The sequence below is a fragment of the Cervus canadensis genome, chromosome 1 (assembly GCF_019320065.1).
Source record: "Cervus canadensis isolate Bull #8, Minnesota chromosome 1, ASM1932006v1, whole genome shotgun sequence".
Lineage (NCBI taxonomy): Eukaryota > Metazoa > Chordata > Mammalia > Artiodactyla > Cervidae > Cervus > Cervus canadensis.
Window position 1 is genome coordinate 45,519,806 of NC_057386.1, and position 26,194 is coordinate 45,545,999.

At 37.6% G+C, this 26,194-nt stretch overlaps 1 protein-coding gene and 1 non-coding gene across 5 annotated transcripts in view; one reads left to right on the forward strand and one right to left on the reverse strand.

Annotated features, from left to right (window-relative positions):
* The window catches only part of AP2B1 (adaptor related protein complex 2 subunit beta 1), a 109,358-nt gene that overhangs the window by 32,907 nt on the left and 50,257 nt on the right, over positions 1–26,194 (forward strand). For all 4 annotated transcript variants that reach the window (XM_043481061.1, XM_043481084.1, XM_043481070.1 and 1 more), the window contains exons 9-14: positions 57–152; positions 8,127–8,242; positions 9,403–9,568; positions 10,874–10,972; positions 17,564–17,823; positions 22,198–22,390. In XM_043481061.1, coding sequence (XP_043336996.1) covers positions 57–152; positions 8,127–8,242; positions 9,403–9,568; positions 10,874–10,972; positions 17,564–17,823; positions 22,198–22,390 — 930 coding nt within the window. The remainder of the gene's footprint in view (positions 1–56; positions 153–8,126; positions 8,243–9,402; positions 9,569–10,873; positions 10,973–17,563; positions 17,824–22,197; positions 22,391–26,194) is intronic.
* TRNAC-ACA lies at positions 4,708–4,779 on the reverse strand. The gene has a single exon. It is a non-coding gene; the product is annotated as a tRNA-Cys (tRNA).

The following is a 26,194-nucleotide window of genomic DNA, read 5'->3' on the forward strand; positions in this document are numbered from 1 at the left end:
TGAAAATTGTTGTTGCAGAATCCTTAATGGTTGTTCACTTCATGGATGTTTAACAGGTTCTGGCTGAACTGAAAGAGTATGCCACAGAGGTGGATGTTGACTTCGTGCGCAAAGCCGTGCGAGCCATTGGGCGGTGTGCCATCAAGGTGGAGGTGAGTGTTCCTTGGTAGCATAGGATTCTGGGTATTCTCTTTACTAAAATACATTTTTAAGTTTATCAGAATAATAAAGCACATTGTTAGAATATTAAAGAATTTTTAACAAAAAGCAGCTATCCCTGATCTCTTTCTTTCCTGAGGGAATCATTTTTAACTCTGTTCCTAGTTATAGTTACTTTAATTACTTCCGTATCTCTACTTTTATTTATTGATTTGCCATTTGTAGACATTGTCTGTTAACTTTCTGCTATGAGATAAATTAGTTCATATACTCCATCACTCCTATTTCTCCCCTTCTGTTCTTCTGTGTACTTAACATGAGGTTTTTGTTCCTGTATTATCTTTGTAAGTTGAGATACCTTTATTTCTTGTTCTATCAACTAGAGTCTTGCAAAACTTACTATGCATATTATGCCTATAGATAAGTAGAAACTACATAATACAAATGATTGTATTTTCTTTCTTATAGAGACTTGGTTTTTTTCCTGAAGTTTATAATGGCCTTTTTTTTTTTTAATTTCATTATGTCTTCATTGCATTCCTATCTTCTTCCAGCTTTTCAAGCATAATATCAAATTTATAAAACTTTTCCTTTGTTCTAGGCCCTTCTGTCTTCCAGTCCTCTGTCTTTCAAGTGCTTGTTCCAGTCTGACTGTCTGCTTTCTTATTTTCTACACAACCATTTTTCTATACAGCCTCCCTTCATTGCTCTTTCTTGTCAGTACTTTTTCATAGAATTCTTTTTTTGTGGTTGCAATAGTTTCTTAAGTCTCTGGGGATGTGAATTATAGTTTTGGTTTTATTTCTACAGTTTGAATTTAATTATCTCGAATATTTTACAGTGATGGTTGCATGTCTATATATGGTTTTTTAATTAAGATGTATAAGGTGGTGCTAGTAGTAAAGAACCAGCCTACCCATGCAAGAGATGTAAGAGACGCAGGTTCAATCCCTGAGTTGGGAAAATCCCCTGGAGGAGGGCATGGCGACCAACTCCAGTAGTCTTGCCTTGAGAATCCCATGGACAGAGGAGCCTAGTGGGCTACAGTCCATAGAGTTGCACAGAGTTAGACATAACTGAAGTGACTTAGCACACACATACCGTGTATATAGTAGACAGGTGCCCACTTATATTAAGAACGAAATAACAGGAAAGTTGTCAGGATTTCTGTGCATGTAGGTAGGGCTGTTGACTAGCAAGTTTCTGCTTTAGGACAGGGAGTTGATTGTTACTTGTTAAGTCCTCTGGAAGAGTATCTCTGTGGTCTTAGGGGGCAGATTTTTTTCTAGCTTGATTGAAATGTTCCAGTAGATATTAAGGATTGCAACTTAAATTACGCTGCTTCATCAGTCCTCCATTTACTTTTCCTTACTCAGAAATTTGTTGAAATTAATGATGGCTTCTATTGACAATGATATTGTAGATTCACAGTTCCATATTTGTTCTTACTACTGGACTGTATGCAGTGCTTTGAGTCAGATTGGATCATATGATTTCACAAGGATAGTTCTAAAATAATTTGTACAGTACGATCAGTGCTTCATAGGATCAGAAGGAAACAGATGCTGTGTCAGAGAAAAGTGTCTCTGAAAGCCAAGTTCCTAATTGGCCTTCCTTATTTTTATTTTTGTCAGTGCTGTTTCATATAGTTGCCACTGATAAGTCCTTTAGTAGACTAGTTGTTATAACAAGAAGTTAATTCATCCTGGTTTCTACTCCTGGTTCTGCCAGTACAGAGGCTTCAGATATTTAATATACATGCTTCTGTTGCTCCATTTGAGAAATGGAAAAGTCTGTTTATTGGATCTTGGTGTGTTCTTTTTTTTTTTTTTTTACCACCACACTTCACATACTTAACTTTTGTCTTTTTCTTTTCTCACTGAGCAGTAGCCACATACTTATGGTACTAACGTAGACAATTTTCAGAACTGTTCTGATGGCAGAAGAGTCGTTTTGTGCTTTTCACTTCCTGAATGTCATTGCCTTATTAACCTCTCTTGCAGTGCTCTCTAAAAAGTCTCATTCCAAAGTTAAAAGAGATTTTTCTTTTTATCCCTGGAATTACTGGAAAGTGTTCTTAAAGCCTCTAGATTCTTAGAGGCTGTTAGTACTGTTTACTGTGACTAACAGGAAAGTTATCCATCATTTTCTGAAAGATACGAGCTTCTGCTGGCTCTTACTTCTTCCTTTGACTCAAGATGCCCTAGTGGGAATATGAGAGTGTGTGAGGAATGAATTTCCTCTGGAAGCTTAAGATCAGCCTTAAAGAATCCTGCCTTTTTGCTAATGTTCCCTTATCTCAAGTTACTTGGATTTGCTTGAGAACTTTTCCTAGAACTGTTTCAATCATGAAAGTTATTAGTTGGAAAGAGTTGCCTAGTCCAGACACAGTTACTGGGGCAGGAGAGGTTATGACTGCTTGTTTTTAACTGGCCTATCTGGGACAAGGGCAAGAACCAGTGACCCAGTTGTAATAGACTTTCTCTGTAGCTTACAGACTGAGCTGCTGTTTCCTCTCAGAGCACCTGACCATTTTTAACGTGGATCTGGTTTCAAGGATATGACAGATGAGAAAAAAAGAATTTTGGTTCAGTGCTTAGCTAAGAGAACAGGGCCTGTTGTAAACTTTGGGTATTGTTAAGAGTTGCAGTGTTTTTTTTTTTTCCAATCGTGACTTTAGGTACAGATGTCTCTCTGTTGCTTTAACTAGCCTGAGGTGAAAAAACTAATTTTGTCATATTAAGTTGTTTAGGTTAAAGGTTAAGCATAAGTTGTTGAGTCAGTAAATAGCACTGAAAAAGAAATCTCATAGTACTTTTTTTTTTTTAATGCTTTTTGTCTATACTTTTTTTGTATAATTGCCTTTTTAATAGATTTTACTCCATACCCCACCCTTGTCCCAGTTTTATTGAGGTATGATTGACAAATCATAGCTGTATATATTTACAGTATGCACTTGTTTCTTTAAAGAGGAAATAAACACTGGCCCTCCTTTTCTTTTACAAATAAAATAATTTTGTTTGAGAGAGATTTATTTATTTGTTTGATTTTGGTTTTGAGAGATTAAGTCATTAAGACACCACGGTTATGGCAGAAAGCAAAGCACTAAAGAGCCTTTTCAAGAAAATTAGAGATACCAAGGGAACATTTCATGCAAAGATGGGTTCGATAAAGGACAAAAATGGTATGGACCCAACAGAAGCAGAAGATATTAAGAAGAGGTGACAAGAATACACGGAAGAACTGTACAATAAAGATCTTCACGACTCAGATAATCACGATGGTGTGATCACGCACCTAGAGCCAGACATCCTGAAATGTGAAGTCAAGTGGGCCTTAGAAAACATCACTACGAACAAAACTAGTGGAGGTGATGGAATTCCCGTTGAGCTATTTCAAATCCTGAAAGATGATGCTGTGAAAGTGCTGCACTCAATATGCCAGCAAACTTGGAAAACTCATCACTGGCCACAGGACTGGAAGAGGTCAGTTTTCATTCCAGTCCCAAAGAAAGGCAATGCCAAAGAATATTCAGACTACCGCACAATTGCACTCATCTCACACGCTAATAAAGTAATGCTCAAAATACTCCAAGCCACGCTTCAGCAATATGTGAACCGTGAACTTCCAGATGTTCAAGCTGGTTTTAGAAAAGGCAGAGGAACCAGAGATCAAATTGCCAACATCCGTTGGATCATCGAAAAAGCAAGAGAGTTCCAGAAAAACATCTATTTCTGCTTTATTGACTATGCCAAAGCCTTTGACTGTGTGGATCACAATAAACTGTGGAAAATTCTGAAAGAGATGGGAATACCAGACCACCTGACCTGCCTCTTGAGAAACCTGTATGCAGGTCAGGAAGCAACAGTTAGAACTGGACATGGAACAACAGACTGGTTCCAAATAGGAAAAGGAGTACGTCAAGGCTGTGTATTGTCACCCTGCTTATTTAACTTATATGCAGAGTACATCATGAGAAATGCTGGGCTGGAAGAAGCACAAGCTGGAATCAAGATTGCTGGGAGAAAAATCAATAACCTCAGATATGCAGATGACACCACCCTTATGGCAGAAATTGAAGAAGAACTAAAGAGCCTCTTGATGAAAGTGAAAGAGGAGAGTGAAAAAGTTGGCTTACAGCTCTACATTCAGAAAACTAAGATAATGGCATCTGGTCCCATTACTTCATGGCAAGTAGATGGGGAAGCAGTGGAAACAGTGACAGACTTTATTTTCTGGTCTCCAAAATCACTGCAAATGTTGACTGCAGCCATGAAATTAAAAGACGCTTGCTTCTTGGGAGAAAAGCTATGACCAACCTAGACAGCATATTAGAAAGCAGAGAGATTACTTTGCCAACAAAGGTCCGTCTAGTCACAAGTATGGTCTTTCCAGTAGTCCTGTATGGAAATGAGAAAGTGAGTGAAGTCACTCAGTCGTGTCCGACTCTTTGCGACCACATGGACTGTAGCCTACCAGACTCCTCAGTCCATGGGATTTTCCAGGCAAGATACTGGAGTGGATTGCCATTTCCTTCTCCAGGAGATCTTCCCAACCCAGGGATTGAACCCGGGTCTCCTGCATTGTAGGCAGACGCTTTACCGTCTGAGCCACCAGGGATGAGAGTTGGACTATTTGGACTATAAAGAAAGCTGAGTGCTAAAGAATTGATGCTTTTGAACTGTGGTGTTGGACTCTTGAGAGTCCCTGGGACTGCAAGGAGATCCACCCAGTCCATCCTAAAGGACATCAGTCCTGCATATTCATCAGAAGGATTTATGCTGAAGTTGAAGCTCCAATACTTTGGCCACCTGATGCGAAGAACTGACTCCTTGGAAAAGACCCTGATGTTGGGAAAGATTGAGGGCAGGAGGAAAAGGGGATGACAGAAGATGAGATGGTTGGATGGCATCACCTACTCTATGGACGTGAGTTTGAGCAAGCTCCACGAGTTGATGGACAGGGAAGCCTGGCGTGCTGCGGTCCATGGGGTTGCAAAGAGTCGGACACGACTGAGCGACAACTGAACTGATCTGAAGTCGCTAAGTTAAGATTAAGGTGTTTCTCGCTTCCTTGTCTTTACTTTTAGCTGCAATGGGTCTTTGTTGCTGTGTGTAGGCTTTCTCTAGTTGCAGTGAGTAGTGGCCACTCTGTATTCACAGTACTTGGGCTTCTCGTTGCAATGGCTTCTTTTGTTGTGGAGTACAAGCTCTAGGGCATGTGAATCATTTCTGATTTGTGTAGGTCAGGATAAGGTACTAACTTATGTCTTATATAAACAAAAAGCATGTATTTACTCCATCAAATCATCAAATAATAGAAGTTAAAAGTAGAACACTGCTTTCTCCTATGCTTATTCTTCCCTCCCAGAGGTGACGTGGACATAATTTTAAGTTCCCCTGAATTTCCAGTTTCATTGAAGAGATCGATAGCCTTAACCATTCTTTTGTTTTCCTCTGTTTGCATTGTTCTTTTAAGGCCGCCTTCTCTCCCCTCGCTATTCCCTGGAGTTCTGCTTTCAGTTGCCTATAGCTTTCCCTCTTTCCCTTGCCTTTGGCTTCACTTCTTTCCTCAGCTTGATGCATGGAAGTTCACACTTCCTTGTGAGTTCTGTCCATTTTCTCTCAATAATATCTTCAGTGGCACACCCAGAAATTTATGGTTCACCTCAAAAGTTATATAAAATTTACCATTGTTTTCTGCTTTAATGGAAATGGTTTGGTTAAAGATAAAGAGTATGGGGATCAAACACCAGAACATTTGATCCTTTCCTTATAGCTATGAATGTTGCCTTTTTTTAAAAAATCACATACCAAATTGTATATGTCTGAATTCCTTTGTTTCTGGACTTATTTTTTATTTACAGCGACTGGATATTTTTTTTTTGCTACATCAGATCTTAGTTGTGACATGAAAGTTCAGTAGTTGTGGCACGCAGGCTTAGTTGCCCTTTGGCATGGGGGATCTTAGTTCCCCTACCAGGGATTGAACCTGCATCCCCTGCATTGGAAAGCAGGTTCTGCAACCACTGGACCACCAGGGAAATAACTGCCATACTGCTTTAATGGTAGTTTTAAAAAATTTATCAAAAGCAACATGCGTGAGATGACAATTTGCTTGAAAATTACTATCCTAGACTTAAATATTTTTGAATGTTGATGCATCATGGGAGATAGCCTTTATCTTTATTATAATATTAAAACTAAAAGCTTAGTAAATGTTCACTTTTTATCAAGTCCTGTGCTGAGCAGTTTATTTGTACTATCTAACTTGATAATTTAGCCCTTATGTGCTTTTTAATTTATCATGACTTATATATTTAAAATTTCCTACTTCCTAGTCTTCGATTCCTTTGTGTTTACCACTTCTAATTTTTTTTCTTTTCTTTCTTTCAAATTTCCCAACTGTTTTGCTCTTGTAATAATAGCACAGGAATTACTAGTTGAAAATGAATTAAGATGTAATTAAAAAATGGAAAAACTACATAGAAGAATACATAATCATCATATATATGACCTTATATACATAACCTCAAGATGCAGTTTTGTTCTCATTATATTACTTGGAATGTTTTAAATTATAATATCCTTAAAAGATTTTATTACGGATTTTTAGGCATGCACTAAAGTAAAACTGATTTATGAGCTCTCATGTACCCACCATCTGTCTTTAATAAATATCAATACATTGCTGTTTCCAATTGATCCTCTCCCTTCTCTTTCAAGGAAGTGGGTTACTGTTGTATTTTAATGCATATCTCAGATATGGTCTTACTAGAGTAGTCCAGTGTATATATTTAATAAGTCCTCTAAAAAGTCCTATGGTACTCAACAACTAATTCTTAATCTCATTGATTATCCAGTCCATGTTCAGTTTTCCATAATTGTGTCTAAATACAGTTGCCTTGTTCAAATCAAAATCTCAGAAGAACTACACATTGCATTTGGTTAATATGTCTTTTAAGTCTTTGCTTATTTATTTGGGTGCCATTTATTAAAGGAACTAGATTGATAGGCTTGTAGAATTTTCCAGAGTCTAGATTTGGCTGGTTGTATTTTAGCGATGCTTATCTCATCCCTTCATCCCCTTTAGACAGTTAAATCTAGAGGTTTGGTAATGTTTGTGTTCATTGTTTTTGGTAAGGGTTCCTCTTAGGTCATGCTGTGTACTTCCTGTTGCATCTTATCAGGAGGCATATAATGGAATTACCCATCATAGTATATAATATGGAAAATCAGTCCTTGGATTTCAGGATCTCTCTTCTGCTACCTTTCTTCTTTTAAAAACTATGATTTATTGTTTCAGTACATTAGTTTTGTCACTTGTATTCTTCCATATTCCTTTCATTAATAAAAGACTAATATATAGATTAAATTCTGTTTTATAGCTGAACCATAGGCTATGGAAAATTGCAATTTATCTAAGTCCATAAACTTTTTCAGTTATATAGCCCAAAAGATGGCAAATTTTACTTAGAGCAATTTGAGTCACAGATAACTTTGAAAATACAGTGAAAATTGTGGACCCTCTTCCTGGAAAATATGCTTGTCTGCACAAATGAAATTTGACAGTTTCATTTCAAGAGGTTTAAAAATGCCCTCTGTCTTGCTCATTCATGAACTGCAGATAAAGACCTCCTACTTTGGTGTATTTTGTCATTCTTACTCTTTCCTCATACCTTGACTTATGCTTTCTTCTCATTTCTGTCATCCTGGCTGTCCAAGATGATTTTGTTCATTTGAACTGACTCTTTTGTAATGAGTAAAATTTGGGGTGTATCTTGAACTTCTGTGCATCTCCATCAGATAACCCTGTGTCTAATACAGTTATGATCAAATTAAGTGCCTCATCTTTTAATCTAGTTTAGTTGATGTACCTGGATGTTCTCTCCCCTCTCCCCCATTTTTTTTTGTTGAGGTTGTGTTATTGGGTAGATATCTGACTTCTCATTATGTTCTTCATTGTAGCAATCTGCAGAGCGCTGTGTGAGCACGTTGCTTGATCTCATCCAAACCAAAGTAAATTATGTGGTCCAAGAGGCGATTGTTGTCATCAGGGACATCTTCCGCAAATACCCCAACAAGTATGTCCAAATACTTCTGCCCCTCTTCCTCAGATCATTTAGGAAATGTTTAAGTAAGGCACTTTGAGATTGGCTAGGTAAGAATTATTTTGTCATAATTAAATGCTTTATTAAAAATCAAACATGTAAGTTGGTGAGCACAAGGATTAAAATCTGATTTTTACTGTTTCATCACTTTTAGAAGAATTGGAGCTCTGTCTGAATATGCGTTGTTGATTGGCGTATTTTTAAAGTTAACCAGGTTCTTCGGTGATGAAGTTACTGTTAAATAGGATACTCATACATTCCAGGTTGTCTGGGCATAATCCATTTTATGCTCCTTATCAAGTGTAATTAATAAATGTGCCCCCTTTCACTCTCAGAAACGTCTCAGTTTGAATAATATGGCCACCCTATTGTAAAATCCAGGAAGGTGACAGCTTCACTATTCACTTTGTATGTTACCTAGTACTTTTAGAAAATTATAGAACATGTAACGATGAATTATCAGAGTTTTAGACCCTTTCTCAAGTATGGTAGCTGCTTCCATTAAGATACACAAAATCTATATTTTCACTCCACAGAAAATTTTCATGTTGAGGTCTCTTAGTTTGTGAAACATAGACTTTTTCAAATTTGCTTTTGAAGGCAAGCAATTAAAGAATCTGAAAGAGTGAAATAAGCAGGTTCAAGGGGGAGGGGATATATGTATAATTTAAGACTGATTTGCATTGTTGTATGGCAGAAATCACGACACTGTAATGCAGTTACCCTCCAATTAAAAAAAAAGAGCAGATTATATAAGCATATCCTAAATGTCATTTTAGGATATAATCATAGAGATAGGTTGTGCTGAGGCTTCTGACTAATCTTTAAAGATCATGTGAAATGAAATGACTTACAATTAAGTTAGTTTAATGGTGGACTCAAAATTAGTAGAAATATTTTAACAAGGTAGTGGTTTATTAAGTGTTTTTTATATATATATATTTTTAAATTCTAGAAATGGTATTTTTGGAGAAAGGATATGCTTTTACCTCTCTCTCAGGAAAGAGGGGTTGGGTTTCTAAGTTTCTTGATTAAGTGTGGATACCTTGTCCATGGTTTCGCTTTTAGCCTTCATTGTTAAATACAGTTCTCAGTTTTGCCCTCAGCAACCATAATCCATTTTGTTACATCAGATACGAAAGTATCATTGCCACACTGTGTGAGAACTTAGATTCACTGGATGAACCAGACGCTCGAGCAGCTATGATTTGGATTGTGGGAGAATATGCTGAAAGAATTGACAATGCTGATGAGTTACTAGAGAGCTTTCTGGAGGGTTTCCATGATGAAAGCACCCAAGTAAGTTCTCTTCTATACCTTATGAAATAGATGTTTGGGGGAGGATTTCAGGAAAGGTTAAGGTTAGGCAGTTTTGTGTATCTGAACTTAAATATATGTGTGTGTATATATAGTATGTATTATATATATAGTGTGTATATGTGTGGTGTGTATATATGTATGTGTGTATATATGTTCATTTTTCTCCCCAAAGGGCTGAGTGAGCTTTTTCAGTTGTGCTGACGTCTGTTGGAACAAGCTTGTTTAGCTTACACTGGTGGTTCTCAAACTTTAATGAGCTGTTAAGCACCTAAGCACTGGTATTTAACCTCTGTTAAAGCTACAGGTTGCTGGAACCCACACTAGAGTTTCTGACTCAGTAGGCCTGAGATGGTTCATTTTTACAAGGTTCAGGGTGGTGATGCTTCTGCTGCTGCTGCTGTTCCAGAACCATGCTCTGACAGCTACTGTCTAGAGCGATAGTTAATTATAATTTTCTGTCACCTAAAGATGATTCCCCATTACTGTTAGTAATGGCTGTGGCTCGGTTACAGCTGGAGTTTTTGTCGGGGTGAAGGCTGACATGTGCATTTTGAAAAGAATCTTCCTTCCCACGTTCTGTCTTCTACCAAAATTGAGAGACCTTGAGAGACCTTTGAGTCAAAGGCCCAGAGAAGCAAATAAATTATTAAACCTTTTCCCCCCGGTGTTCATACTGACTGCAAATTGAAGTTCATATATGTATTCTATCGTAGTAATTTTAATAGGCCCTGACAGGGAACACATACAAGCCAGTAATTCCATGGTTCAGCAAGCCACTCTTAATTGACTGTGAGCTGGCTTAATTCTATGGTCTTGACTCTTGCCTCAGTATGATAAATGATTCTTCAATTCCCCAGAAGTTGTAGCTTTCAGTGGAAGTAAATAATAAGGAATTTGGTCAGGAACCAGTTTTATTGCCATCAGCATGTTAGCATGTACTTTAAGAAATACAGATGATAGAGGCGGTGGGTCGGAGTCCAGGCCAGCCTCTCAAAAAAAGAAAAAATAAAAAAAAAGAAATACAGATGATTATCTGGGTCAGAAACAAACAGGCAGTTTTTGATGCCAAAAATGCAATTTGGAGATGGGAGTCTAGTGTGTTTTCAGTTGATGAAAACCTTTGACTGCTATTGTTGATATTGGTGGAGTTTTCAACCTTTGTCTCTTAATCAAAATCAGAAAGGCCTCACAGTCAGTCAGTCATGTTTGGGGAAACACCACTTTGGAATTGATGGTGTGGAATAAGGCAGAATGCCTTTCACTTTATCTATTAAATTTGTTTAGGTGCAGCTCACTCTGCTCACTGCCATAGTGAAGCTGTTTCTCAAGAAACCATCAGAAACACAGGAGCTGGTACAGCAGGTCTTGAGTTTGGCCACACAGGTAAGAAATCTGAAAAAAGCATAGAGTTGATTTGTCTTGTTTTAAATTCTTGGAAATTGTAAAACTTCTTCCAAGAAGGTTCATTTGGGGAGGTTTTGAATGTACAGAGCACAGTCTTTAGATTCTGTTAAAAAATTAGAAACAGTTTTCCTTTTACATATTCTGCTGAATTAGAACTGGTTGTTTGGCTTTTAAATGAGTTGACTGACTTTTGTTTTAATGGTAATTCATGAAAATTGAACTGAGAATAGACTCTTTAGTGTGAATGAAGGACATGCCTCTCTGAAAGTGACATTGAGTCTCACAGTACCTTCTTCTGAGGGACTTAATTTCAGCTTTCAAATGGAAGTACCCTGTAGAGATGGTAGATGCTTTGACAAAGATCTAATGTGTGCTGTTCTGCCTTCTAGATGGGTTGCTTTCTCTGAAAGTAATTTTAAAGTGCTAAAGCTACTTCCTTAATTATTTAATATTTTTGGTCTTCGTAGGGAGGGTTCTTATTTCAGGAATGTGGCCCCAAGCCCAGAAATTGAAGTAGTTACTTTTTCTGATGTGACTAGTATAATGATAATCAATCCATCATGATCCAGTGATGTTCTTAATTGGATTTGAGAACAGGCTGACTTTAGCAGACTGTTCAGATATTCAATTTACTATTTCCTCCTTCTTCTCTTTACAGTTGTATATTTCAAAATTTGAAACTCTTTTATAGTACTTTGCCTAGTTCTGAGGTGTCATCTTTCTTTATATTTTTATTTTTTACTCTTTGTTCTGGTGAGCTTTATTTCATATCAAAAACAAGCACAATTGGAAGATTAGATATGGTAAATATTGTAATTAGTACAGTTGACGTATATACCTTGTACATGGCTTGAATCCCAGTTCTCAATTAAGACCACAAATGTGAACCTACAGTAGTTGCCAGTACATTATCTGTTAAGTGATCAAAGCACATAATTTACTGCATATTAAATGCAAAGTTCTTCTTTCCTCTGACAGTATGTAATTTTAGAAATGCCAGGAATCCATTTTAAGGACAAGAAGTTCCATGGATAGATAAGGCTTTTGAATACTTAATGGAATACTGTAAATCAGATAGCATTACCAAATAAGTTGTTTTTAGAATATACTACACAACTTTGAAAAAAATACAGCCAAGAAAACAGCTAGAGTCAGAGGCTACTTTCTGACACTTGATTCAAATACAGATGTTTCACAGTCGGTGAACTCAAACATGAAGAAGGCCTGAAGCTAAAAATTAAGATAATTTTCTTATCTGATTATTGATTCATATAAACATTATTGAGAATTATCTGCTTGATTATTTTTTAATGGAGCAGTTGACCAACAGTAATTGAGTTAAAGGATATTGTAAAATTCATTTCGCAGAAAACAGAGGTGTCTTGTCCCACCCCTTGTACCTCAGTTTTCTTCGTCTCTCCGACAGATAATCAGCATGCTGTTTTCTGAAGTCTCTAAGCTTTCACTTGACCCCATTGCAGTTAGTCTGAAGAAGCATTCATTTGATCATGTGGAGCCAAGGGCAAGCCATGGCTCACCATCTGTCCATGAAAAGTGGATGGGAGGTTGTCCATCACTGATCAGGCATGTCTTGGTACTAAGGGCAGAAATTGGTCATCTTTTGAATCAAAGCAGTTAGGTTGGACACAGGAAGTCATTTTCCCATTAATGTATAATAGGTCATCTACAGGGGGCCATTTTGAATAGAAATTGCCACTTCTTAATCATGTAGGGCTTATTACAGACACTGCAGGGTGACTGCCATTAAATTAGTGATGTGTTTGACTTCTTCTTCGGACCTTGAAGCTCATTTCTGCCTGTTGTTACAGGCTTTGGAGCCTCTCTGCTTTGTATAAAAGAAAGAGCTTTATATAAATTAACGAAATTCAAAGATGCCTGGTGTTTATTCTAGATGGTAAAATAGTAAACTTGACATTAACAATGCCTTGTAATACTTGAGAAAACCTCCTAAACACAGATAAATTCACATTTATATAGTCTCTCAGCTTTCTTGGAAATAACATTTTCTTCAAGAATCATAGGATTTCTATTTATTACAATGTTTACTTGTATTCAAGTTTTAACTCTCCCTTGAGGGCTATATTTCAAAGCATCAGCAGTATTTGGCCCCTTGTGAAAGTTACCACAATAAGTAGAAAAGAAAGAAAGAGAAAAGTTAGAGAAGAGAGTGCTGGGTCACTCAGCACCTAGAATTACTCGGAAGGTAAGGGACTGCCTCAGCTCGCATTGTGTGACAGATTCATTCCTCAGCCAAATTAAAGATGACTGTGTTTAGCTATGTGTGGGATAGTCAGAATCATCTTAACTGCTGAGACTCCACTTGACATTCATACCCATTGTAAATAGAGACATCTTTTGCAATTTATTCGTAAGAGCTCTTCAGAGGGTTTTTAACTTTTATGCATCTTCCTTTGCCTGAAGCAGAATAATTTCCATTATCATTAAGACAGTGGTTATTAATATTACCTATATTGAGCATTCTAGATTTCCTAGTCTAGGCCCATGACCACCCATTTGTGTCTCTGTTAAGATGGAGTCAGAACAGTTTTCTAAAAAGTCTTTTGGCCTTGGTCCTTTTCAGTCACCTCTGAATAGATAAGGCTAGTCTCACAATCAAGTGAGTGTCTTTGGTAGATTCCTTTGTGTTCACAAGTTCTGAACTCTGTCTTCATCTCCATTTTCTCTTAAATCCTCTGTATTTGTATTTTAACAGGCAGCATGGGAGAGCTGTATTTTAGATTCTTGTCAGAGTTCAGACTCACTCTTATTATTTACCTGAGATAAAGTGTTAGGGAGAATTCCCTGTGTTCTTACAGATGTTGGAATGTGCCACTGAATCAAGCCAAATTAATAGAGAGCTGGCGATCTAATAAGGATTTGACCCTTATAAGAATTGTTTTTCGGAGAAGGCAATAGCACCCCACTCCAGTACTTTTGCCTGAAATCTCCCATGGATGGAGGAGCCTGGTAGGCAGCAGTCCATGGAGTTGTGAAGAGTTGGACATGACTGAGCAACTTCACTTTCACTTTTCACTTTCATGTGTTGGAGAAGGAAATGGCAACCCACTCCAGTGTTCTTGCCTGGAGAACCCCAGGGACAGAGGAGCCTGGTGGGCTGCCGTCTATGGGGTCGCACAGAGTTGGACACGACTGAAGTGACTTAGCAGCAGCAGTAGCAGCAGAATTATTTTTACTGAATTACATAGGTATCATCATCCTGTAGTAAAGGTTGTACGTGAGAAACTATCCTGTTTGGGTTTGTTATCAAAGTAATTATTTACTTAATCATATATTTTCTTCTCTTGGAGACCGTGTAAAAAATTCCTAACCAGTTTTGGGTTCCCTTATGCATAAGTATGTAGTTAACTGCCCCTCTGAGTGACTTATCTGACTTGATTTCTTTCTCATATCAGATGTTTGAAACCTCTGTCCATGGGATTCTCTAAGTAAGAATACTGGAGCAGGTTGTCATTTCCTTCTCCAGGGGATCTTCCTGATCTAGGGATCAAACCAGTGTCTCTTATGTCTCCTGCATTGGCAGATGGGTTCTTTACCACTGCGCCTCTATCTTCATAGTAGCCTTAATCCTGTTCTTTATGCTGAGGATTCAGGAAAGTATGTGTGAAATCTTTGTGCTTCTAATTTTAAGTAAAATGGTGGTATAATTAGAAATACTATTGGTTACAAAAAAAGAACAACCCTTGAATCCATGCCTTTAATAAGGTGTCTTTTTCACTTTGGTGGTTTTAAAGGAAATAGTAAAGAATACACAGAAAAGCGTCCAGACTTTAGTAATTACCTTCTTTAGTACATGGAAAGAAGTCTTCACCTTGGTATTTCCATCTGTGAACTAGAGACTACCATCATCAAAATCACCTGTGCTGCCTGTTGAAAATAAAAATTCCTGGGCTCCCCTTCTGACATAATGAATCAGAAACTCTGGTTTAGTCCTGGAATCTGCACTTTAGATGGCTTTCTTGGTGTGTTAAAATGTTGACACATGTTATATAGTTTTAGGAATTACTGTTTTAGAGCTTGCCTGGTAAGAATTGTTTTGGAAGCTCTCAAATTTTGGGCAATACATTATTTTCTCGAAATCCTTAGGAGGGCCTATCAGACTAGCAGTACAGTGGATCCCCAACAAAATTTTCTGAGTTGCCAAACACATAATGGCACACTGTAAAATCATAAAAGATTCTGTTTTTTTTGTCATTAGCCTTGACTGGGCCTGATTTATCATGACTTCCATGTGAATAGTGAGGCAGTGAAGGCCGGCTGATAGTAGGTCTATCAGATCAGCCCTCAGGATAACCGAGTTTGGACAGTGGAGGTCCTTGTCCACTCTTGACTTCTGGTCATGAAAAACTTGCACTCATTTTCTCATTTCTCATACGACTAAAATTTTAAGTCAGTGTACCCCCTTTAATCCATTGATTCTATCTCTAGAAATTTATCCTATTGTAGTGTTTCAAATTTGTGGGGGGACTCAAGCTTTTTTCATGGAAGTGTGTATTTTTGTGAATTTCCACAGGAATTTTTTTTTTGCTATTTGGTTAAATATGTAGCTGATATATGAGAAGAATAATTTGAAGTAAAAAAAATTTACTTTGATTGTATTATTAAGCTGTGTTGTATAGTTTATTTTAATATGTTTAACAGTTTACTAGACAAATTAATATTTTCCCAGTTAAGTGATGTGTAGTATTCATTTTCATTGAGTAATAAAAAACATAACTAGTCTACAGATTTTAAATGACACGCTTTGGGGACTGAGTGTACAGATTAAAACTTTTAATTTAAATATCAATAAAAGCTGGGATGGGGATTGCTTTCCTGATGAGATATTCTGAGAAACTTGTATTCTACTCTTTGAAAAAAAAAAAATCAACTTATGTTTTATAATATTTAAGTTTTGTTTCCAAATGAAAATCTAAGGAGGTTTCAGTCAACCATTTTTAAGCACTTCCTCAGGAGCAAACTTCATGCTTCAACATGCAGCAAAGCAAATGCATCTAATTTGGATATTACCAGTTTCTTTTTTTTTTTAATGGCATTTCAAATACTACCAATAGTTTGATATAAGTAATGCATGTATATGTGCAGTTCTTTTAGAATAATGCAACCTGTGAATATGATAAAGATTATCTTGAGATAAAATTTACCATTTTTATGCTATATTAGCTTGTATCTCAGTTTTCTTTATACTTAAAAAAATTTTTTTTTCTTTATTCTTTTTTGTTTTTAACCAGCAGTCCATTTTTGAGTGCCAATAAAACAACATATGATTAAGAAAATACATGTAAAGCAGTCTGGGTAACTTCTGGTATTGAGCTGAATGCTCAATACCAAGTGCCTTAAGTGGCTAAATTATGAACCAGTTCATCTGCTTATGTACAGACTCATGGGAAAACCCTGGCCTACTTTAAAGAAATACTTTTGTATGTGTGTTTTAGATACAGAAATTGAAATGGGACTGATTGTTGCCTTTAATAACATAATACCACTGAAACAATTCATGGGTAGATGAATGTCACCATATAGACAGACTCTTGGAGGTAGATACCAGGACATTTACTGCCACTTTGTAATGACCACAAAACTGAATAGTATAAAGGAGGGAGAAGGAGGCAGCAATCTCAATGTTCATCAGTAGGACACTAGCAAACAATGATGCAGTGCTGTGTATATAGTGGGAAAACGACAGCTGTGTGTGCCACTATGGAAAGAGGGGCGAGGAGCAGTATAGGATGAAACTGGTTTTGTGTGAAATGAATATATGTGTGTGTGTGAGCTCATAGCACACTGTTCATGTGGATGGATACTTGGAGGATGGGGAAGGGCTGGGTGATCGGGGGAGACTTATTTTTATATTATTCATTTCTAAATTGTGATGTGGCATTGATAATAAATTTTCCTTAGCCACAATCATGGATAAAATTATTTTAACCACCACACAAAGAAACGAGGTCACTAAGTTCGTCACCCTTTTTAGAAGCACTTAGTTTTATAGGCTCTCTTAAACAGTTTTTTTTTTATTATTTAGATAATAGTGCCTCTCATATTTAATAAATAATTAGTGTTCTTTGAGCTCTTTGAAGTCAGGCCCCATGTGTTGTCTGTATTGCCAGGGCCTAGCCAGTGTCTCCATGGGAGATGCTTAATATTTGAATTAAGAAAGAAGGTATGGGCGAAATATATGACAGATGTGTTTCATGAATACTTCTGCTAATATTTGTAGCAGTTAAAAACATTTTTATGTCCCAAGGCCATTTGAAGCAATTGATTTTTCTTGGGTTAAACTTTATTTTCTTCTTCCCAACTTCCTTTCTGAATTTGAGTCTTAGAACTAACCTCAATTTATATTTAAATTCTTTGAAACATTAGAGATTTCAGAATTGTGAGTATATTAACAACATTGAGTCTAAATATCTTCTAACAGCCAACCCTGCATAAATTGCTACAGCATTACCTTGATAATAAATCAGCTGTTTGAGTTTCTATATGGAAAAGAGTTATATTTAAACCTTCTTGTGTTTGCCTTTTCATTAGGATTCTGATAATCCTGACCTTCGAGACCGGGGTTATATTTATTGGCGCCTTCTCTCAACTGATCCTGTCACAGCTAAAGAAGTAGTCTTGTCTGAAAAGCCACTGATTTCTGAGGAGACAGATCTTATTGAGCCAACTCTACTGGATGAGCTAATCTGCCACATTGGTTCTTTAGCCTCAGTGTACCATAAGCCGCCCAATGCTTTTGTGGAAGGAAGTCATGGAATCCATCGCAAACACTTGCCAATACATCATGGGAGGTAAGCAGGTAAACTTGGTTTGATTGAGAAGTGATTCTTTGTATAGGTGAAGTTGGTCTGTCTTAAGCTTTGCTATGCATTTGGCAAACCTATTCTGCTGTCTTGGGGGCTTCATCTGAATTCTAGTGACTACACACATGTAATGGATAAAAGACCTTTTTGAGTTCTGATCTCAGGGTTGGTAAGATTATGCCTTTAGAAAATTGTGGTAAAAACTTTCTGAATGGATAAAGTTTGAAAGTTGCTTAAGACTCTAAAAGATGCAGCTAGAAATTTTCCAATATTTGAAAACTTGGTAAAAAAAACATATACAGGCATACCATAGAGATTATGGACTTTGGATCCAGAACACTGCAATAAAGCAGGTCACAAATTTTTTTGTTGTTGTTTCTGAGTGCATACAAAAGTTACATCTGCTCTGTAGTGTAGTCTATTAAATGTGCAATAGTATGATGTCTTAAAAAAAGTCTTTTGTTGTTCGGTCACTAAGTCCTGTCCGACTCTTTGCAACCCTGTGGACTGCAGCACACTGGGTTTCCCTGTCCTTCACTGTCTCCTGGAGTTTGCTCAAACTCATGTCCATTGAGTCGGTGGTGCCATCCAGTCATCTCATCCTCTGTCATTCCCTTCTCTTCCTGCCCTCAGTCTTCCCCACTGAAGGCAGGAAGATCAGGGTCGTTTTCCAGTGAGTTGACTTTTTGCGTCAGGTGGCCAAAGTACTGGAGCTTCAGCTTCAGCAACAGTCCTTCCAGTGAATATTCAGGGTTGATTTCCTTTAGGATTGACTGGTTTGATCTCCTTGCAGTCCAAGGGACTCTCAAGAGTTTTCACCAGCACCATAGTTCAAAAGCATCAGTTCTTCAGCAGTCAGCCTGCTTTATGGTCCAACTCGCTCATCCGTGCATGACTACTGGAAAAGCCATAGTTTTGACTATATGGACCTTTGTTGTCAAAGTGATGTCTCTACTTTTTAATACACTGTCTCGGTTTGTTGTAGCTTTCCTTCCAAGGAGCAAGCATCTTTTAATTTTACGGCTACAGTAAGAGTCCACAGTGATTTTGGAGCCCAAGAATATAAAATCTGCCACTGTTTGCATTTATTCCCCATCTATTTGCCATGAAGTGATGGAACCAGATGCCATCCATGATCTTAGTTTTTTGAATGTTGAGTTTTAAGCCAGCTCTTTCAGTTTCATCAAAAAGGCTGTTTAGTTCCTTTTCACTTTCTGCCATTAGAGTGGTGTCATCTGCATATCTGAGGTTGTTGATGTTTCTCCTGGCAATCTTGATTCCAGCTTATGCTTCATCCAGCCTGGCATATCACATGATGTACTCTGCATATAAATGAAATAAGCAGGGTGACAATAAAAAAGCCTTGATGTACTCCTTTCCCAATCTGGAACCAGTCTGTTGTTTCATGTCCCTTTCTAACTGTTGCTTCTTGACCCACATACAGGTTTCTCAGGAGGCTGGTAAGGTGGTCTGGTATTCTCATCTCTCTTAAGACTCTTCCACAGTTTAATGTGTTCCACATAGTCAAAGACTTACATGTAGTCAGTGAAGCAGAAGTAGATATTTTTCTAGAATTCCCCTTGCTTTCTGTGTGATCCAGTGAATATTGGCAATTTGATCTCTGGTTCCTCTGCCTTTTCTAAATCCAGCTTGTACATCTGGAAGTTCTTGCTTCACATACTGCTGAAGGCTAGCTTGAAGGATTTTGAGCATAACCTTACTAGCATGCAAAATGAGCGCAATTGTGCCATAGTTTGAACGTTCTTTGGCACTGCCCTTCTTTGAGATTGGAATGAAAACTAACCTTTTCCAGTCCTGTGGCCACGGCTGAGTTTTCCAAATTTGCTGACATATTGAGTGCAGTTCTTTAATAGCATCATCTTTTAGGATTTTAAATAGCTCAACTGGGTTGCCACTGATACATTACAAGACTTTACAGTTTATACCATGTTTTCATTTGGAGCTCCCCTGGTAGTTCAGCTGGTGATGAAACCACCGGCAGTGCAAGAAACCCTGGTTCGATTCCCGGGTCAGGAAGATCTCCTGGAGAAGGGATAGGCTACCCACTCCAGTATTCTTGGGTTTCCCTGGTGGTTCAGCTAGTAAAGAATCCACCTGCAATGTAGGAGACCTGGGTTGAGAAGATCCCACTATCCACTCCAGTATTCTGGCCTGGAGAAATACATGGACTATATAGTCCATGGGGTGGCAAAGAGTTGGACAGGACTAAGCAACTTTCACTCACTTCATTTGATCCTTCCTAAAATAGAGTGCTTTGTTTTGTTATCATTTTGTTGGTGAGGAAGCTTTGTCTCAGAGAGGTGGTCACTTGCCCAAGACAGTGCATGCAACTAGTCATTAGTGGAGCCAAAGCTTGGTCCTGGTCACCTTACTCTAATCGCCCCGTTCTTACCACAACACCCCCAGTGTTACTCTGCTTATTTCACTGGAAGTGTGTGCATGAATTTCTTCCCAGGTTTACTTCTGTAACTGACTGCCAGTTCCTTGGCCTTAGCTATCTATTGAACTTCCCTATTTGTTTTTCTTCCTTGAAACTTGAACAGAATTGAAAGCAACATATAATTTTCCCTGTTATCCCTCCAGATTCCTCTTATAAGGAGCATAACTAGTCTTTTGCTTCTTTGCTTTTGTTTGTTTTTTTTTCTGAGTTTGATTCTTCATTCTTCTTTGTTCAAGCATTGTCAAAACATAACTAGGAAGAGGGGATATATGTAAACATACAGCTGATTCATTTTGCCTCTACAGCAGAAACTAACACAACATTGCAAAGCAACTTTACGCCAGTAAAAAAGAATTAAAAAACCTGCCTAGGGTTTTTAGAGTAAGCATTCGTTTATTAATGGGATTTTTACAGAATCTTTTTTGTTTGTTTTTAAAAATTTATCTTATGTCTTAGAAAACATGCAAGATAGATGGTTAAAACATAATCATCACTCAGCTTCAACGGTCATCAGTATTTTGCCAGTCTTATTTCATTTATCACCCCCACAATTTTTCTTTTTTAGGGAACTGAAGTATTTTAAATTTCAGACCTCATATCACTTCATTCGTAGTACTTTAATTGGTATCTCTAAAAAACAAGCAGTTTTTTAAAGGATCATAATATATCATCAAGCTGAAGTTAGGAATAATTCCTTAATAGTCAAAACTGAACTTCTTTCAGATTTTTTCAATTGCCATTCTCTATTCTGTTTTATTAAAGTTTATCTAAAATTGGTTTTACTTTTTGCATAAATGTTTGGAATACTTCACAGTGAAGCCAACTGAGCTGAAAATTTTCTTTTGAGATTTTTTTTTTCTTTTTTTTCACTTGGTAGGATTTAGGGGAAGTGAAGACGAAGAATATACAACTCTGAAAACAGGTCTAGAACATTACTCTAGCGGGTGTGTGTATAGTGGACTGAAGTTGGGAGAGTGGACGTGAAGATGAGCTAAGAGTGATCAATTTAACTGCTACTGCCACCACACTGTAAAAAAGAGAATAGTGAGTTCTAAGAAATGTTAAAAGAATTAGTCCTTTCTTAAAACTCAGTATTCCGTTTTTAAACAATTACTCTTAGCTCATCTTCACGTCCATTCTCCCAACTTCAGTCCACTGTACACACAGCTGCTAGAATAATATTCCTCTAAATGTTATTTTTAGTTTTGTTCAATGAATAAAAGTGATTCTGCATTGCCTATCATATAAAAATTAACTCTCCAGACCTGTTTTCAGAGTTGTATTTTTCTCATCTTCATTTCCCCTAAATCTTGTAATTACAGTGTCTGCTCCTGCCAATGTAATTTTTTCACTGGCCCTAAAAGTCAGGCTATTTATTTCTATGCCTTTGCACAAACTATCCCTTCATTTTTGGAAGGTCTCTCCCTGGTAGTTCCTTATAACTATACTATTCTTAAAAATCTAGCCCTAAAACCATCCTCAGAAGCTTTTGGGAATCAGCCCCTCCTGGTTCTGAGAAGCCCCACCTGCTTCTCGTCTGTAGTCTTGTCATTGTGCCAGACATACAATACTCATTTCTGCTGTTGCACAGTGAATGTGCTTTTCACTTGTTTTGTCAATACTGGTTTTAGGGTTGGTTTGTTCGAGTGTAAGTTATTTGAAGACAGGAAATATATTTCTCTCTTTAATTTTTTTAGATATTTCGCCAGAGTTCTCATTACAGTGTTCCCTTATAGAGTAGGTGCTCAATTAAAATTGATTGATGAGGTTGTTTTATATATATAAAATTGATTGAAGGGGTTATATTGTATAAGAACATATGACATTGACTTGTTGCCTTGTTACCAAGTCCCTGCTAACTGAGTTTTCTCTGTTCCCCTCTTCCTGTCTGTACCTTGCAGCACGGATGCGGGTGACAGCCCTGTTGGCACCACCACTGCCACCAACCTGGAGCAGCCTCAGGTTATTCCCTCCCAAGGTGACCTTCTGGGGGATCTTTTAAACCTTGACCTTGGTCCCCCAGTCAATGTGCCACAGGTGTCTTCCATGCAGATGGGAGCAGTGGATCTCTTGGGAGGAGGACTAGATAGTCTGGTAAGCATCTTTCTTCTTTTTTCTGGTTGTTTTAAATTCTTTTTGTTTTTAAATTTTGGGAGTTATTTTTAATTCTTGATATACTGAAGAACGTTAAACCTTTCACCTTTTTGGAACTAGATGACAAGCAGAGCAGTGTCCTTTGATAAGGACAGGATTGTGTGGTGTCTCTAGAGAATTAAATGATACTGTTACCATTGGTGTGGGGAGTGTTTGCATGTGTACAGGATCATTTGGTTGTCCTGCCTTTGAATAGAACTTTTGGTGTTTAACCAACCTAGTTGCCTTTCCAGAGCTTATTTTTGCTCCTGCTGCTTAACTCTGGATAGCTGCTGTAATTCTCCTTTTGACCTGAACATCATTTAAATGATGTTCATTGAATAGTGTTCATCCTATTTTGAGGCTTTCAAGCTTTTGCCTTTTTTTATTTCAATATTTTATTGGCTTATACCTTATCTAATTCTGAAAGATTCTGAGGCAGACATTTGAGCCATTTGTGGTTTTTTTTTTTTTTAATGTATCTTTCTTACAGTTGGAAAGTACTTCTTGATTGGTTCTTTTTTCCTCTTCTCCATCCACATCTCCGACTCCACACTGTCATACTTCCAATTTAATTAGCTTCCAGGATTCTAATACTAAAAGGCTCCAAAGTCCAAAGTGTCTGTGAACATGTGCCAGTTAGTTACTGTTGCTGTGCAGGGTACATGAGAAACACTAAGGATGACCTTCCATCTGGGTAGAGAGGCCAGAGAAATAAGAGGGCTTATCACTTGGCTCCCCGCAAATTAGATGCTTAATTGTGGTGGAATTAGAGAAGCTTTTTTAGCAGGACACTTGCAAATAAGATGTTTGTCAACCTGATGACTATATATATGCCCAACAAACTGATTTATTTCCCAGCATTAGAAATTGAAAGGCAGTGCCTTAGATACAAAAATATGATGTCCTCAGAGATTACATAAACAAAACAACCTTCCTTTCTGCTTCATACACTGGCATTTTCTCTCCTACTTTATGAACAGTGTTATTATGTTTGGGATTTATACTAGCCAGTACATGTGCATTTACTTTTGGCTGACAGAGAGTCTAAGGAGATAGGGTTACCATCATATCTCTGTGGATGATACATTTTACTAATGGAAATCACTGCTTCCAGGGTCTATATACTGACCAAGCTCTGGACTGTAGCTAATGGTGACACAGATGAGCATTCCTTTTGTCTTTCTTGGGAATATAAGCGTTGCTTTCATATTCAGATCTCTTTAATGAACAGAGTTGACTGAATGGCTTCCTCATGTGATATCCTGCATTGCTGTGTAGCCTCCTTTCTAGACTCAGGAGACTGACAAATGAATGTTGAAATATTCATGCAGACTCCCAGAAATCCCTTCTAAACATGGAAACATTCTGTTGACGTATGAACTGCAAGTTAAATATTAAATCCTCCTCACGTTTATGCCTTAACAACCCTGCTTATTTCTCTAGAAGTTTACATCATGGTGGACTCGTTGAACCTAAGAAGACAAATTAAATTTGAAGGATGGAGGGGATAAAGAGGCTCTGTATTTCCATGAAGCCTGGCCCAGGATTCTGTCCTCTTGTTTCTTGACCCACTTTAGCATGGAAGGAAAGGGAATATTATTTCCATTTGGCTTGGTATCTTAACTCTTTTTATCTTAGCTCTTGCTGGTCCTTAACACCAGTGAGTTTTTTCCTTTTATTTTATGCAGCCAATCCAGTCATCTGTTAGAATTCTGGAAAGTTTACATCAGGAAGAAAATTGATTAGAATTTTCTTAGATTGTAGTAGACTAAATCACATGTGGGCTTTTTCTTGTTTTGTTTTGCAAAGGATATTCTCTTTGGGGCAGAGAATAAACTGTTTTTATAATTGGATGTCTAAATATTATATAGGGGTTGCTGTGAAAGCCCAGTAACGTTCCTGTAACTCTAAATTTTAGCTTATTCTGACTTTGAGATTTAAAATGGCATGCTTGGTGTTATAGCCCCAGAAAGTGTTTACATGCAGGTTTCTTCAGCTTATTCTGTGATACAAATATATCCCAGAAATCAGAATGAGGAGGAAAAGCCCTTCTTTTTGCTTTGAATCTGTCTGCAGTTAAATATATATTCACTCAAAGAACCAAGATTACTTTTAAGAGAACATCACAAGGAAGAGACCTAAATCTGGCTGTGTGAAAGAAGTTTCTGTGGCAGCAGTAGTTTGTGCCATTTTTAAAAAGCTTCTATTGTTCTTGCGTAAATTATCTAATTTAAAGACGAAAATAGTTCTCAGGGTTTTTACTTAATCTATACAGATAGTGCTGTTTCTTGAATGAATGTTACCTTTTAACAGTGCTCCTCAAATTAACGTGTACATACATCAAATGGAGATCTTGAACAAGACAGTTGTTGTTGGTCTGGGGTATGACCTAGGAGTCTCCTTTTCTAACAAACACCCATGTCTGCAGACAACATTTTGCATCGCAAAGACATGGAATATCTGTAATCACTGTGAAACACTTCATTTTGGTGTTGGAATAGCTATTGATAAACCTCCGTGCCTTTTCTCCTAACTTCAGTAGTAAACACAGTCCTGGAAAGATGGCTCCTACTCTGCCTCACATTGAGGGAGAGCATGAGACTCTTGAAATTATTTTGTTAAAAGTCTTTTATTCTCTAGGAAGAAGAATGTTGCTGGGTATGGTAGAATCTGACCCAGGTCCCCATTTAAAATGTAGCCTGGATCAGAGTTATTAATATGTGGTTGTCTGGCAAGCAGCGCTCAGGTTACATCGTCAGTGTTCATCTCAGAAAGGCTCTCAGCAAGGTTTCTGCTTGCTTTTATCATTGGTTTCTAACAGAGCCTTACCATAGAGGTCAGTGGTGTGCTGCTAAGGAAGCGTGGCAGCCACTTAGCTTTTATTCCAAGCTTTGTGTTCTCAACTCTAGCTGCGTAATTGGTATTTAAAAACTACATACACTGGCAGTGTTTGTACCTAGCTCTAGAACAATTAAACAGGATTTCTGAGAGACAGGACCCTGTTGCTGTTCAGTCGCTCAGTTGTGTCTGACTCTTTGCGACCCCATGGACTGCAGCACGCCAGGCTTCCCTGTCCTTGACCATATCCCGGAACTTGCTCAAACTCATGTCCATTGAGTCAGTGATACCATCCAACAATCTCGTCCTCTGTTGTCCACTTCTCTTCGACGTTGGTTTTTTTTTTTTTTAATATCTAGGCTATTTTAATTTTGCAGCCAAGACTGAGAATATTGAGCCAGGTAAAGTTCCAGATGAAGTTAGGTAGAGAGTTAAAAAATTGGTCTTTAAGCCAAGACAGTGATTTCCACAGAGTTATATTCTGGTGAGTCTTGGTAGCTCCTACAGAACAGTCCTCTCTGAATTTACCTTTGTTCTGTCCCTCCCCACCTCACCCCTTACCCCCAACTCCGGGGCATTTTCTTGCTGTGATTTGCTGTTAGGTGATCCAGCCTATCAGAAATTGGCCAAAGGTTGAATTTAACCAATTTAGATTTAGTTGCTCATTCCCAGGGTTCTTTTACCCTTGCTCATGGTCCATAATTAGAGACTGAAAATTGTCTTGTATTTTAGATTATCTATCCATTTTCTGTTCCTTCGTCTTAAAACTTGAAATTCACTAGAGGATAGTATTATTCTTCCATTTTCATATCTTGCTGAACCTCCCATTAGATTTCATTTGCCCTCTTTCATCATCACACTTACAGAATTTTGAGATTTAGTGAATTGTGACTTTTCTAGAGCTGTCATTCAGGAAATACTTGT